The sequence below is a fragment of the Macrobrachium rosenbergii genome, chromosome 43 (assembly GCF_040412425.1).
Source record: "Macrobrachium rosenbergii isolate ZJJX-2024 chromosome 43, ASM4041242v1, whole genome shotgun sequence".
In the NCBI taxonomy this organism is placed as follows: domain Eukaryota; kingdom Metazoa; phylum Arthropoda; class Malacostraca; order Decapoda; family Palaemonidae; genus Macrobrachium; species Macrobrachium rosenbergii.
In genome coordinates this window covers 53,658,174-53,674,279 of record NC_089783.1, presented here as the reverse complement: position 1 = coordinate 53,674,279, position 16,106 = coordinate 53,658,174, and the positions used below count along the sequence as shown (strand labels likewise).

Below are 16,106 nucleotides of genomic sequence, written 5' to 3'. Positions count from 1 at the left end.
TAATCTATTTTAGCACGTAAGCAACAAGTGGATTATGACTATCGTAAGTGTGAAAAGAACAACGAACAACAATTTATCTCTAGTTTTAATTGAAAACCTTTTGGACTTTCTACGATCATTACTAGCAAAAAATACTCTCTCTCTCTCCTCAAGTTTTATTTTTGTATTTGGTGCTTCAGAACTTTTGCATGGAAAATCGACAGACTTTTTGCCACATGAGACAGTGAATGTCTAAGAGAGAGAGAGAGAGAGAGAGAGAGAGAGAGAGAGAGAGAGAGAGAGAGAGAGAGAGAGAGAGACCTAGCAATTCCACGACTTATTATGAAGTTATATTGAAATGGTCGACAAAGGAATGCTATGGAAAAGCATAATCCGGTTGGTTCCTGGTCCTTGAGCTAGTAAGTGTGAAGAACGTGGGTGAAAAATACACATACATACATATAGGCTATATATTACATATTTATATATCACACATACATATATATATATATATATGTATATATATTATATATTTATATAATGTATATATGTATGTGTTTATATGTATGCATACATATATAATATAATATATAATAACATAATATGGAATTGAGCAAGTGACTAAATATAAATAAGCTATAGATGTCTTTTTTTTTTTTTTACCAGATCCACGTCACTGTAATAACCACAATGCCCTCTTAACTTCTCAATTTCTCCTGAATTTTTTTTTAAATTTTATCACTACAAAGAAGATGCAAGTGAAAAACCAGAATAAGAAAATTGATTCGAACCCACATTCTGTGCACCATAACGAGGTCGCGAACTAGCTGGGTACGCGACCTCGTTCAGACATACCGAATTTTTCTTATTTATTTCTTCAAGTGGAGCTTACAGGGCTTTGTAGTGACAAGTGCATCCAAAAAGTGTGAAGGATTAACCGAGAAGTTAATGAGGGCATTGTTGTTATTATACACACACATACTGTGTGTATATATGTATATATATATATATATATATATATATATATATATATATATATATATATATATATTATATAGGCCTATGTGTGTGTGTTGTGTGATTTTGAGCAATGTTCAGGTATATATAAACAAAAAAGACATTGTAATCATACTCTTAGGTAGCAATGCAACGATTACAATAACGCAGGAAGCACTCACGGACTGCCGACCTAATTGTATGATTCACATATCTAAACAATCGTATAATAATGTAACAAGCAACATCAGTACCTCATTAGGTTACTCCTTGTGGGTAACACTGTTCCCGCACCCTCATACTATCGTTATACATGTATGACTCCATCACCCAACTCAGTCCCATTCCATTATCCTGCATCCCTCACATTCTACGTCATATCGTCTTATGCGCCGGTCAAGGTCAGAACATACTGTTAAAGGACTTTAACAACGAACACACTTATTACGGTGTGGCGTCGTCGCTGACCAGGGCATTAAAGTGATGTACAGTACGTTTTGGCGACTGGTGGGTCTCATAACTGAAATCTATGTGAAACAGATCCAAATGGATGTATGTGAGAAGACAAGCACGGAGGAATGAACTGCCCATTGTGAAAGCTACTCATTAGGCCACAATTCCTGAGCGCAATATTCCACGAGTGAGATGACGTGCGATAATTATTCATCATATATATATCAGGAACATCAAATAGAAGGAATACATAGGACAATTGTTTTCCCTCTCGTAAATGGACTTTAAACTGCAGTTTTGAATCCTTCAGAGAAAATATCCACAGTTTCATATTGACTCTGAATCATTTTGAATCACAGTCGGTTCGCGATTTGTCCTTCATCTGGCAGCACTGCAGAATTAGCCCGGGGCAGTTGGAGAAGGGAGCTATGTTAAGAGTCTAGACATTACTGCGTGCAAATACACTCTAGACATTACTGCGTGCAAATACACTGAGTGGAGATTCACCGCCGAGATGACTGAGGTGAGATTATTACCTTTTGGCGTGTTCGTTAGGTTGTCAGTGAAATATACAGTTTTAAAGTGAAAATTACCGGAACTTAAAACATGCACACTAGTTCGTCGTCTCGCTATTAAGGGTGCGCTGTCGCCAATTACAGCTAGCAGCCAATTACTACGACCCAAGGTCTAAAGCAAGTCACTCGGGAAATCTGAAATAATGTTTACGTTACAATGATACACGGATAAAAATGAAAAATAACGCGGAAGTATTTCTTACTGATCTCTACACTGCACGTGTTTGTAAGCAATTATTGGCCTGTATGTTAATGCTTGCTGCCTAAGGTTTATCCCGAAGGGATTTGAGTGCGGCCGATTTATCCGGAAGGTCTTCTTTTCAGCAATGGTCCCAGGAGCTTTTGTGCCCACAGTGTCTCGCTTTCTTGAGTGGTCACCCATACATGTACTGAGCAGAACCAAAATGGATCGTATTCATTTATGCACCTCTGTTAAATGCAAACACATTCGAGTATAATGCATAAGCACACTCCATACAGCGAAGAATGAGATGTGGTATATATATGTATGTATATATATAATATATATAAGCCTAGCCACTGGAGGGCAAGCCTGCCCAGGTCACTGCTGGCCCCAAGGCCAATTTTCAATGAATAATTCAAGATAGAAACATTCAGAAATAGGCAATTCAAAACAGCAACCCAGACTTGGGATTAAACTGAAATATATATATATATATATATATATATATATATATATATATATATATATATATATATATATATATATATATATATGTGTGTGTGTGTGTGTGTGTGTGTGTGTGTGTGTGTATAAATACATACACACATATATATATAAATGTATTTATACACATATATATATATATATATATATATATATATATATATATATATATATATATATATATAGTATATATATATATGTGTGTGTGTATAAATACATACATATATATATATATGTATATATATATACATACATACATACATACATATATATGTATACAGTGAACCCCCTGTATTCGCAGGGGATGCGTCCCACACTCCCCTGCGAATAGGTCAAATCTGCGAATGCTTAAAACCCCTCTAAAAACACTTAGAACTGCCCATTTTGATAGCTTAAACCAAGAAAAACCCTGACAAATATTCAGGTCGTTCACAAAATATTAGTACCTGGAAGATGGGAGGGGGTTAAAGGCGGAGAAGGAGCCCCCACTCCCATTTGTGCCTGAGAGATAGTTCTCTCCATTAAAGCAGGTAGGCTCACACTTTTGCTACAAAGACCTGACAAACTACTCTCCTGGAAATCTACACATTTTACACATTTCTTTCAAAGTGAATGGATCGAGTTTTATACATTTCATTTATAGTTGGGCTCCCAACTCTTCTGGTACCTTTATGGGCCTAGCTGACATTGCCATGTACTAGTGGTACCTTTATGGGCCTAGCTGACATTGCCACGTACTAGTCTCCCTAATGTTATGTGAGAACGTCTCCAGGGTACTTTCCGCCTCCCAATTACCATTATTCCTTTTCCATAGGGAACTTCCGTAAATAAATAAATAAATTACTCAAAGTTTACTTGATTCACCCAGGAAACACGACTGGCCAGTGGCCACCTAGGAAGACTTCTCCAAGGCCAAGAAGCAGAAGACCAGAAGCGGAAATGGAGAGGTATAACAAGCGGGTTAGTACGCCTGCATCCCGACAGATGGCTTTATCCTGCAGATTATCTGCGTTTTGCGAACAGTATTTACAATTTTAAGGTGAGTATCTCTTCAAACATACAAAAAAAATCTTCCTCTCTCCCACTTTCAAAGGTGTGAATATAATGAATGATTTTACATGACTGCCCTCAAGTATCAAAGCAACCTTTTCTAAAATGATGAGTGCCAATGTATTACTTTTGACAGAGAGAAAATCATAGTTCTGAACTTTCTGCAATCTTGTAAAAATACTGTAACAGAAACTACTGTAATAGGATTCAATAACAGTTTGACATTACATTAAACTGATACAAATTAAAACATGCATTCATTCTGATGAGGACAATTGATTTAGACGTTACAGCAGTCATCTAATCAGGCTGGCAACCAATGATATGCATGTCCTGCGAATAGTATCCCCAAAATTTTGCCAAAACATCACCCATGAAATTCCAGTCAATTACGAATTCTGACATTATCCAAAATTCTGTCATTTCTTTGTTACACAGCCCATTAATTAGGACAAAAATAACGCAAACTTCTACAAAGACGAAAGTTAAAACAAACCATTTGACATGAAACTAATAGTTTTCGTTTTTGACATGAAACTAATAGTTTTCGTTTCTCAAAATAAAACCGTTCTTATTACATCACAGCATTTGCAGAATAAATGGATATCAATCAATCAAACATTTTCTGTGGCACCCACGGGGATGCATAGCGGTTCGATGAACTCACGCCACCACATTCTGTCCTGGGCTAACTTCCCAAGATCTCCCCATTGCTCATCTTGGGCTTCCCGCCTCATTGTCCTTAACCATGTCTCCTTTGGCCTACCTCTACCCCTTCTGCCAAGGGCAACCCACCCTAGTGCATCTCGTACTATTCCCTGTCTTCTGTACACATGGCCTAGCAACTTCCAACGTGAGAACCTAACATACTCATCGACCGGCTGCAACCACCTTACTTCTCTAATTCTGTTATTTGATATCCTATCCCTCCAATAAATGGATATAGCATTTCTAAATCCTTTCTCTTCCAATTTCCAGCTTTTATCATAAACTCTAGGAGTTTAACCTTCTGAGGTGTCCTCGTTCAATTTTGCAGTTCAGGGCGGACGACGTGCTGCTGATGACATGGCCCAAATGTGGCACAACATGGATGCAGGAGATAACATGGACCATGAGGAACAACCCGGATCTGGACAATCCAGAGCAATATAAGGCAATCAACATCCGAGTCCCTTTCCTGGAGTAAGTTCATCCAAAAGCCTGGGTTCTCTTTCTAGAAGGAAAGTTTCTCCTTACCATGTACCTCTTTAAAGCAGACTTCTCTTTATGGCAAGCATATAGTTGTTTTTTTCTGTAACAGACAACAGCAGGACAAAAGGGCATTTTACAAAATTACAAGAAGTAATCCACGTGATGACATGGCTGGCAAAATAGCACATGCGTGTCATGCACTTCAGAAGGAGGCTTACTCTTAGAAGCATTTACTTGTGAGTTAGTTTCACAGAGACCGTGATATTCACTTTACAAGAAGCCGACTTAAAAATAAGAAAAAACACAGAAGGCCACAAGCTTGCAAGAACAGGATGCTCGTAAGAGGAAAAAGAGAGAAAAAGGAGAAGAATGTATGAATGAATAAGATATTAGGAAAGATATTTGACGAACAAAGTCCGTTTTCCTAAGTGATAATACACACACACACACACACACACACTAAACACACACACACATATGAGGCTATCAGTCGAGAAACATGCCAAGCGCCATCATGGGTCATAGTAAAGTATTTTTTAATTTATTTTATTATATTTTAAAAATGGCACTTGGCATGTTTCTCGACTGAAAAGCTCATATATACAAGGGTAAGTCGATAAGTATCCGCACTTTTATTCTAATTGTTTGTGAATAGGCTTTATGGCTTTGTGTGCTATGCCGGGTTGTAGATGGCTCCGCCCTCCTCCCTTGTGGTTGGTTTCAGCGTTACCACTTCAGTGCGCTCTGCGCTGTTGAGAAGTAAGGAAGGACGCACCACTCTCCATTTGCACCAAAGAAGAACAACGCTCTGTAATCTGTTATTTGTGGTCTGAAGGTGACCAGGAGCTGAAATCCATAGAAGACTTTCAGTACAATACAGGGGCAATGTTTTGCCACGGCGCAGTGTTTATGAGTGGATTGAGTAGTGGCTGTGGCTGGGCGTCCATCGCGTTTCTCATCCTCCACGCTTGTCCGACTGCTTTTGAACTGCTCAATCCACTCATAAACACTACGTCGTGGCAAAACATTCCCCCTGTACTGTACTGAAAGTCTTCTATGGATTTCAGCTCCTGGTACACCTTCAGACCACAAAAAACGGATTACAGAGCGTTGTTCTTCTTTGGTGCAAATGGAGAGTGGTGCGTCCATCCTTACTTCTCAACAGCACAGAGCGCACTGAAGTGGCAACACTGAAACCAACCACAAGGGAGGAGGGCAGAGCCATCTACAACCCGACATAGCACACAAAGCCATACAGCCTATTCACAAACAATTAGAATAAAAGTGCGGATACTTATTGACTTACCCTCGTACATACATATGCATAAGTGTGTCTGTCTGTACACGTCTGTGATTAACACACGCACATTTTCCAGCTGCGACATGTTCCTTCGATCTGAATTACTCCCTCCTCCGGACGAAGACTCCTCTGCTGCAAAGGATTTCTCAAGACTGTGTCCGGGAAGAGACCCAGGTGACGGCTTCTTCTTGCAACTAAGCGAAGCAATCCCGAAACCGAGGGCACTCAAGACCCACCTGCCCTTTTCCCTCTTTGAGCCCTCGTTGATTGACACATCAAAGGTCTGCATGAACATTTTCTTTATTTGCTGAAGAGACTGAGATGGCAAGTGCGCCTTTTAAAAGCAAATATAAAACAGGTCAATTGATTCAGAATATAGACAGTCATACTGAACAATTCTCATTCTGTCTTGGTTGTTGAGCCTCGCATTACTGAATATATCAGTGATATAAATGAAGATATACTTCTTGTTAGGTTAGCAATAGCAACGGATGATAAGGCTTGGTCAGTCATGCTTGGGATACCAACAATATTGCTGAACCCTTCACGTCAAAGTTACTCATCAAAGAATACTATCGCTATTTAACATTTATGATTCCAAGCCTTGATTATCTTCGTTGCTGCCTAGCTGACAAGATCTGAGGAATGTTATCCATCAGACATCTTTAATATCACATTGTTTCATTTAGGTCATATACATGGCAAGGCACCCCAAAGACGTCGTGGTATCGTACTATCATCACGTGCAACTCTTCAAGTCCATGAGCTACTCCGGCACCTTCAATCAGTTTTTTGAGGCCTTCATCAACGACGACTGTAAGTGACAGATATCTGAGTGTTCCGCTCGTCCGTTCTCCTAACATCTCAGCCCTGATTGTGACCTTCAGTCCTGATGTGCATTTCCAATGTTGTGCTCCATGCAAGGGCCGGTGGGACTAATCTTGGCTGAGCCAGATTCAGAGAAAGAAGCAATGCATTCACGTCATGCAAAAAAGGCAGAATATATGAATCAAGAAATGGAAGCAGCGAGATAGTTCTTAGATTTAACAGAACGAACTTGAGCAGTCATTAAGAATTCACTGATAGTTACCGATTTCTGAGAATAATAAAATCACGACCGTCTTACGTAGAGACCTTTACTGCTTACAAAAAAGTAAATGTATTTATGATTTCTTCTGTTGGGGATTATTTGTTATTCGTTTCATTAAAATCAATCTTTTAGTCTTTCTACATTCTTCTCTCTAGTAAGAAAACCGAACACGGAAAAATGTAGCCTCTTGTTGCTGGCAACTGAACCCAGATACTGAATATCCGGTTTTCAAGTTTGTTTTATGCTACTCATTATCAGCTGCGTCTCTCTTTTCAGTGGTCTACGGACCCTACTGGCTACACGTGAAGGAGGCCTGGGAGAAGCGAGACCACGACAATCTCCACTTTATATTCTACGAAGACTTAAAAGCAGATCCCCTCCTGGAGTTGAAAAAACTGGACACATTCCTTTGCACAGGACTTTCAGCTGACCAGCTTGAAAAGGTATCAGTGACTAATTGCATGAGTGATTTCAGTTAACTGATTTTGCTGCAACTATGATCAATTACTCTGGAAGCACTGACGAGGTGCATTCAAAGTTTTATCTGAATGAAAAACGTAATGATTAAAATCTTTGCTCGGCACTGTACTGCCTGAGTGGTCACTGGAGTAGTACTAGCTTTATAAAAAAAAAAAAACCTTCGATTGTAAAGCCAAAAGTTTCAAAGAATCGTTATAATATCATGAAAAAACTTTACTGAGATATCAGTCAATCTCTTATTTTAGCCGTTGAGTAAGAAATACGACGACGCACTACTGAACTGAGAATAGCATTTTACTTTTCTTTTTCTAGATATGCCACTACACGCACTTTGACCAGATGAAACAGAGAAATAACCCCTGGCAAGACAGCGGCAAGAAGGACAATGTCTCCAACGAAGACTTTGTAAAGGAGCATGGAGGCTTCTTCAGAAAAGGTAGTGAGAAAGACAAAATCCTTCCTTAATATTCTCCTAAATGGTCGTCCTTTACTTTTGTCTTCGTGTCTCATTTGAGGTACAACTGAATTCCAGGCTGAGTTGTGCATCAGGGCTCATTTACAAAAATGAAATTATCTGGTACAATCATTAGAGAGATTGTCATCATACAATAAGTAGCCTTGTCAGCCTTGTCATTTTAGCATATTTCTGTTTGCATGTTTATTCAACTAAATATTTTCTCACTTGTTCTGGATTGTTTCTGTTTCTGTCTCATTTTTATTACATAAGCATTCTATTTTGTAGAAGTTTTAGCAAATGTGCATCTTAGTTGTCTCCAAAATAAAATGTGTAAATTTTAAGTAACAATTATAATAACAGGATTCCATGTATATTTGGTTCTCAAAGTCAGCACGACTTTCAAGCTCAACACTAAAGACTTCTGTTTTATGGAACAGTGTTCTTAATTTTAGTCTTTGCACATATTTTGATTTTATTAGAAAATTCTTTTTAATGGCTCTGTAAACGATAATTTTGGATGATTTAATAGCTTTCTATTTATTCCAAGCCTCTACCACCGAGTAACTGAAAACAGTTTTCCAGGTCTTTCTATAAGTCATATCTCCTTCACATTTTAACCAAATGTTTACTTATAGATTTGGATTTGATTTGGTCTGAAATGAAAAAAATTCCAGCTGATAGTTTTCTGAATTTCAGGTGAAAGCAACACTTGGGAATCTAGACTGACTCCTGAACAAAGCCAGAAGGTGGATGACTGGATTACCAAGAACCTAACCCCTCTAGGAATTGAATTTACAGAGGGTTAGGAGTTGAATGGAGTTATAAAACCTTCTTAGTCCAGCAAAGTAAATGAACAAAGCTGCAAAAATTCAAGTCAAACTGTTAGTGAATTTAACTGCTTCAAATAAGAAAATTCAGAAAAGCACAAAAAAAAAAAAGACTGTCATTTAAAAGAAAATACTACGGTACGTGGTGAAAGGGATTTGTTGATCACGCTGATAACATGAAGACAGCCCTCTACCTAGACATTAAACTGGCAATACAAGTAACCATGCGGCAAAAACTACTGTTACTGCTGTTAACTTCTGTGTCACACTGAGAAATGCCAGAAAAATTCCTCAAAACAAGTGAAAAGGTGATTAGGATAAATATTGACTATGAGGCGACTGCATGAAAAGTGCTTCCGCAAAAAATATTGAATGTCTTGATATCAGCACAGAAGAGCTCTTTAAAGTGGCAACTGGATAACTCGCAAATGTCTGTGAGTTATTTGCAGCTATAAACGGAGTTAATCTATTGATGCATTGTGTACATGAGGCATTTTATTACAAATCCATGACTTGAGCAGTAAAGCTACAGAGACTCAACTACACTGTCCCTAAATGTTTGACCCACATGAAAATATGTATGAGAATTGTTTGATTTTAAAACTTTATGGTCAATTCCTGCATTATAATAGCACAGGTATGGTAGCAACTCTTCACCGTCATTCCTTTCATATTTCTGACCCCATTAGAAGTAAAAGACTTCATTTTATCTTCCGCATGATACCTCCCATAACAAAGCATTCAATATACTCAAGCTGTTTGTATTTGCAACATAAAACTATTAATAGCAAGTAGAAGTATCCACTGACATTCTCAGATGCCGGTGCTTCATCATATCTGCGTAAGAGTTTGTCACAAGACTCTCTCATACTTCTGCACTGTTCCACAGAAAGAATGGCATTTAAGTGTGCTGACTCCATACTAACACAGATGTGATCATATGATCTACACAACTGGTACATCGAGATAATTGCATAATTTATGCTTTTTGGTGCACAAATGGTATACCTGAGGTGACTAAAGAGCAGTATGAGCATTGGAGACAGCAACCTAATGTCACTAATGTTAGTCTTACAAGTCCTCTTTTTCTTTGCTGGGTCTTCGGATAATTTGTTACAGCTACTCTGAATAATATGAGGTGCTTAGCTTCAGCTTTGCATGACTGACGCCACTGCAGAAATACTATTTAATCAAGCCAGCTTTTGTAAGTTTTCTAAGGTAATACCCAAGGCAGAGTTGCTTTCATCATACTTTTAAAGTCTTGTATTTTAGAATAAATTAGTGATTATGGCTAAAGACCACAAGACACTTGTTTTAATCATTGCCCTCTTAATACCTAGCAGATTGCAAAGTCAACCTTTCTGGTTGCTCAGGTTGTCTACCATTCTGAAAACTCAATTTGTGCTGGAATGACAGTTCAACTCAACTGTCAGCACTCTTACAATGTGAATTCTACCTGATTCAATCCAAACTTGCTAAAATTTTTAAGATCAGTCCAAACTTGTTCAAATTTTTAAGATCTGTCCAAACTTGCAAAAATTTTTAAGATCAGTCCAAAGTTGCTAAAATTTCTAAGATCAGTCCAAACTTGCAAAAATTTTTAAGATCAGTCCAAACTTGCTGAATTTTTTAAGATCAGTCCAAACTTGCTAAAATTTTTAAGATCAGTCCAAACTTGCTAAAATTTTTAAGATCAGTCCAAACTTGCTAAAATTTTTAAGATCAGTCCAAACTTGCTAAAATTTTTAAGATCTGTCCAAACTTCTAAAATTTTTTAAGATCTCAAACTTTAAAATTTTTAAGATCAGTCCAAACTTGCTAAAATTTTTGATAGTCCAAACTTGCTAAAATTTTTAAGAAAACATCAAATTTTTAAGATCAGTCCAAACTTGCTAAAATTTTTGATCTGTCCAAACTTCTAAAATTTTTAAGATCAGTCCAAACTTGCTAATATTTTTAAGACCAGTCCAAACTTGCTAAAATTTTTAAGATCAGTCCAAACTTGCTAAAATTTTTAAGATCAGTCTCACATTAGTTGTAAAATCTAAGGATAATGATATTATGACTTAAGAATGTGTAGCCACCTCTCAGACTTTCCTACAGAAAACATCAAATAAAGAAGCTGGCCTAGACTGCTTCAGGGTTAACCCTCTCTCCCCTCCCCCTACAGGCAAAAAATAGCATATTAATCAGCTCTACATACTAGAAAGAAAAACCCTGCAGACACTAACCTGATATGAGCCACAGACTTCACAAACGTCGAGCCCGTAAAGAGGATACAATTCATAAATAGTCATATTAAAGCGCTCTGAAAAAAGAATTGAGGTATGTGAGCACACAATGCAACCGGATTTCAATTCACATATTGCAGCTAAGGCCTCATTAATATTATCAATGGTACAAAAAGAACTCATAGAACTTAGCTTTCATAGAATAGACTAAATCTATCATATACAAAAACAGCTCATACGAACTTAGCTTTCATAGAATAGACTAAATCTATCATATAACATGAAAGAATGTTTAAACAGAATTGAAAAATATTATCTAAAATTACAATGATATTAGGAGTAATAACATAACTAATGACAGTTAAGAATAAAAGGGAAAATAGTAATAATAGTACTACTACTGACAAAAATCACAACATAGATACCTGGCTGATAGAGATCATACACTCTGGCCATATTGTACCTGGAGTGATTCGAAACAGGGTGCCACCTTTCGACTTCATAAGTTATACACGTTTCTTGGGTGTCCAGCTGTTGAAACGATAACGATATCAAATTCCCTGTCATTACAAACTATAAGCAAATCTGGTACTACTATAAAATTCTTTAAAGTATGTGATGCAAACATGACATACACAAAAACTGTAAATCTTAAGAGAACTTGAAAATAAACGCTTCCCACAACTCATTGCACACGTCATGTCTTCCTCCTGTTAAATTTATATCAGTGAATACAGGTTAAATTTATATCAGTGAATACAGGTGGATGCTAACACTGCCAATGACTCACGTGATTAAAGAAGAACTTCACTTGGGTATCAGTCCGAAGTGCCCACCGTAAGTTGCGGACAGTCCGGGAGTTGACGAGTTCGATGAGGTAATCCTGCATCACGTAGTATCCAGAAGGAAGGTGGATCTCGACCACCGCCACACCACTTGTCTCTGACTCTTCCACGTCAGTCCATCTGGAAATTTTGAAGGATTCAGTCTAAGGTGGACTTCTGTTCCGTGGAAACTGGGACATTCGGCTATTACCATACTACAGTATCATGAAACAACTAGTCTGAGCACCTGAGTCTGCACTCAAAACCAGTTTTGAGATACAAGACTCTCTCTTCGGTTTGGAAACCAAATTGGAAATGAGAACATTATCTTTAAACCTGCTGTAATTACAAATCCTATGACATGATTTTATAAGGTTTGTTTTAAATTTGATAGTGATTTTTTTTATAATAATGATCATCAATTTTATTATATGAAAATTATACATGAAAATTGTTAAAACTATGTACTAATCATTAAGCTGGCTGTAAGACGTAAGATACATTTTATTTAAGACATTTTATATCAGAATATGTTTAAGGATATATGAAAATTATTTACTATTTATACAGGAGCAAAGAACTACTATAGATCCTATTGCCTATATGATACAGTACATTTGTTGTGCAACAATCTGAAAGTACTTTAACTTACTTCTCAATTAGACTCATTCGCTCTACTCTGGCCATTTCTTATTCTTCATTCCAATCCATAAGTATCAAGACTACGCCAACAACACAATTGAAAACATTACTACATTCAGTAGGTTCAACATTCTATTCTTACTTTGAACACGTTGTGATTTCCAGGTGGGAATTATTCCTGCCGTAAAATTTTGTATCCACTGTAAAATCGAACGCTGGCACTGGCGGGTAGTCGATCTGCGGTTCATAATCAACGCCGTAACTGTAGTCCAGCTGTACCAAAGCCTGGCCTGACCCATGACCCACAACGCTGATGTGTCCCCATATATTCTCGAGCTTTAATGAATCAAGAAATGCAAAGCATTAATGAGACTGGCTGTAAAGTCAACTGCCAACCAAAGAAACAATAACACTTGCTGGCCTGCAATGAAAAAGCATGGGCTACTGGTGCTCAATGTTGTCTCCAGGTACAACATATTACTTATTACATAAATTAGTCCAGTGTTTCATTTTTCTTTTTCTTGAATTTCAACCAAAAAATGTACCTCAAACGTTCTCAGAGAAGCTAAATCATAAGAATTTCCAAGGTGAAGATCCACCGTGAAGTTAGGATTGGCAGAGTGTTCAAGGATGATCCGCATGTCAGTGACGTCACGCAGTCGTGCTCGGTACGAATACTCGACCAAGGCTTCCATGGCAGCAACACTGTCCTGCAAAGAAATATGTTATTAGGCTAATTCTCTGTCTCACGAATATCTAAGCACCACATCTTATCTAGCGAATTTTTGTATGCTCTTGTCTTCTACTTATAGGTGTATAAAGTCTCTATAATTAAACAAAATATATGAAAAATCTTTAAAAATAATTTTTCATTATTACACAAACATCTGTCATAGGTAACTTTAAATATACAAATTTAGCAGTTAACGATTCCCAGACATTTAAGAGATAGTTATATATCTGCAAATCTCTGTGACAATATTTCTTACCAGAGTGGTTGTAACTTACCAGAGTGGAAATGAGACCTCCATCCAGCTCCCTCATGACCGCAAGAAATCTGACGACGTTCTCTTGGATGATGCCAATGCCATCCCTGGCAATGTACACCAGCAGGGCATAGGATGTGGTCTCCACAGCGTGGGCATCCCACTTCTGGTCGTCTTTCGGCAAGATGTAAGGCCTCTGGCTGTCCTCGTATGCCAGGGGGTTGAAACTCAGAGGTTCTCGAGACCAATAGACTTTGTTGCCTGATAAGTAAACAAAAATCAAACGATGGGTAAACATTCTGGTTGAATTCTCAGAAAACACAAGTCACTATAAGACACTGTAAGGAATACAATAAGATGTTACACAATACATTATTGCCAATCTCTTTGACATGAGAGTTCATCTCTATGAGAAGAATGAGAATCTGTATTGGTGCATATGTGACCATAAAAAAAGGTAAGTAATTAGGAGTGGGGTTTGCTGTGTTGGAGACGAATTGGTCAAAATCCTTGCATGCATGTCATGCTTTATCTGCGTTCATCAGCATCTTTGTTCTTTACTGAAAACAATGACACACAGTTCCTTATAACTCACCTGATGTTACTTCCCCATGTAACTTATCTGAAGTGTCTCTCCCTTGTAACATTAAAGAAAAAAGACAACAGTTCTTATGAAGCTACAATTAGTTTCAGGCAGCCACTCAAAAATTAACATATTAACTACTGATAGGAGGCATCTAGTATATACTCGAAACTGCAAAGCTTTCTCAAGCTCTTCCCATTAGTTTAATCAGAAGTAATTTTATAATCTCTAGAGAGATTGATCTCTTTCTCATGTATATCTCCTGAAGGGATTGAAAAGCCATTTCCAATCAATGTCTTGTTCTAAAAACCTTTCTTTTGCTTTATTTATCGAATTACATTCTGAGTATAAAAGAGTTTTTAAAACTAACCATTTTTATTCAGATTATAGTCTTAAATCGAGGAGGATTTATTTTAACTGTATATGAAAGAGAAACACTTACAGAGAGAGAGAGAGAGAGAGAGAGAGAGAGAGAGAGAGAGAGAGAGAGAGAGAGACTTACCATCTTCCCTCCGCATAAGATGAAGTTTGATGTAGGCTGATTCCTTTTGGACAGAATCTGCTTTCGTGAGCGCCCAAGCAACAAGTGCAACATCGTAAGGATCGCCCAGGCTATCCAGTTCTTTTTCCAGGTAACTGGAAAGAGTTTTCTGTTACAATATGAGCATGAAAAGACTTTTCTCGATTCTTATAGCCTTCAATTCTTCAGGAAGGAGGCTTAGTGCTTTTCTTTACCTCCCCTCATATTCCTGTTTTCTCTAAGCTTAGGGTAGATAAGTGCATTTAGTTGCCACAGAGCTGGTCCCTTCACTGAACATTCTTTAATTATAGAATAAAACATGATTTAAGTGGAAAACATTCTGTTGTTTTAAAACTTCTCATTTACTGCATCGATTCTACACATTTTTTTTGTGGAAACTATCAGACTGATTACACACTCAATAATAAATCAGAGAATGATCTTGAAAATGGAAATAGACGTACAACCAAATGCATTACTTGAGTTTCGTTCCCTTTTCAATAAATCTGTCCTAAAATTAAGTTGTGCATACAAAGGATATATACAAAATAAAGGAAAAAGGGAATATGACTCTATTCTCTGAATCTTCACAGGGCTTAACCATTCTAAAAGGATTTATGAAATATTTAAGACTGAAAAAAAATTCTTATATTTGTGCCAGTCTGACAGAATCTATGGGGAAAAATGACAAAAAATCATCAATTTACCGCTACAGTTTTAAATCTGTTTTTTTATTTGGTGGAATATGTCAAAAAACCAAATTTTACAATTAGGTATGTCAAAAAACCAAATTTTACAATTAGGAATAAGTTATAAAATTTTAAAAAGTGTTTCAGAGAACTTGTCCTCGGAAATCTACATTTCAAAATGCTTTCTACTGTATGAAATACAGTACAGTACTGTATATTTCATGTGATACCCTTTCCAACTCTTCTCTGTTGGGAATCTGTGCAAAATAAGGGGGAAAAATAAGAGCTTTACCTAACAGCTCGCTCTTTGGCTAAACTTGCTCTTCTCCGAAGTCCACCCTGAAGACTTGGAAGGATATCAACCATGGCCAACACGACTTGTGACGTCAGAGAAACGTTTTTGAATCCATCGCGCTCTAACTGCTTGGCTGGCTGTTAAATAAAGAGAGATTAAACACGATCAGAATGAATTCCTGCGAACAAAGGCTGGGACTCATAATCACTGACATGACAGTTGAGTCTACAGTAGATTTGTTTCTGAATTA

The 16,106-nt window shown here is 37.4% G+C and overlaps 2 protein-coding genes across 2 annotated transcripts in view; one reads left to right on the top strand and one right to left on the bottom strand.

The window, feature by feature from the left end:
- LOC136828919 (CD109 antigen-like) overlaps window positions 1-16,106 on the bottom strand; it is a 197,906-nt gene that overhangs the window by 17,713 nt on the left and 164,087 nt on the right. Inside the window, exons 24-31 of the mRNA XM_067087252.1 lie at window positions 15,854-15,993; window positions 14,855-14,988; window positions 13,792-14,030; window positions 13,329-13,493; window positions 12,926-13,119; window positions 12,108-12,282; window positions 11,743-11,848; window positions 11,318-11,394 (exon numbers count right to left, since the gene is read on the bottom strand). Coding sequence (XP_066943353.1) covers window positions 11,318-11,394; window positions 11,743-11,848; window positions 12,108-12,282; window positions 12,926-13,119; window positions 13,329-13,493; window positions 13,792-14,030; window positions 14,855-14,988; window positions 15,854-15,993 — 1,230 coding nt within the window. The remainder of the gene's footprint in view (window positions 1-11,317; window positions 11,395-11,742; window positions 11,849-12,107; window positions 12,283-12,925; window positions 13,120-13,328; window positions 13,494-13,791; window positions 14,031-14,854; window positions 14,989-15,853; window positions 15,994-16,106) is intronic.
- LOC136828918 (sulfotransferase 1C4-like) lies at window positions 1,419-10,390 on the top strand. Its single transcript, XM_067087251.1, has 8 exons — window positions 1,419-1,951; window positions 3,560-3,730; window positions 4,778-4,923; window positions 6,309-6,513; window positions 6,922-7,048; window positions 7,599-7,765; window positions 8,115-8,238; window positions 8,956-10,390. Exons 1-8 carry the CDS (start codon window positions 1,943-1,945, stop codon window positions 9,063-9,065), a joined length of 1,059 nt encoding a protein of 352 aa, XP_066943352.1. The 5' UTR covers window positions 1,419-1,942; the 3' UTR covers window positions 9,066-10,390.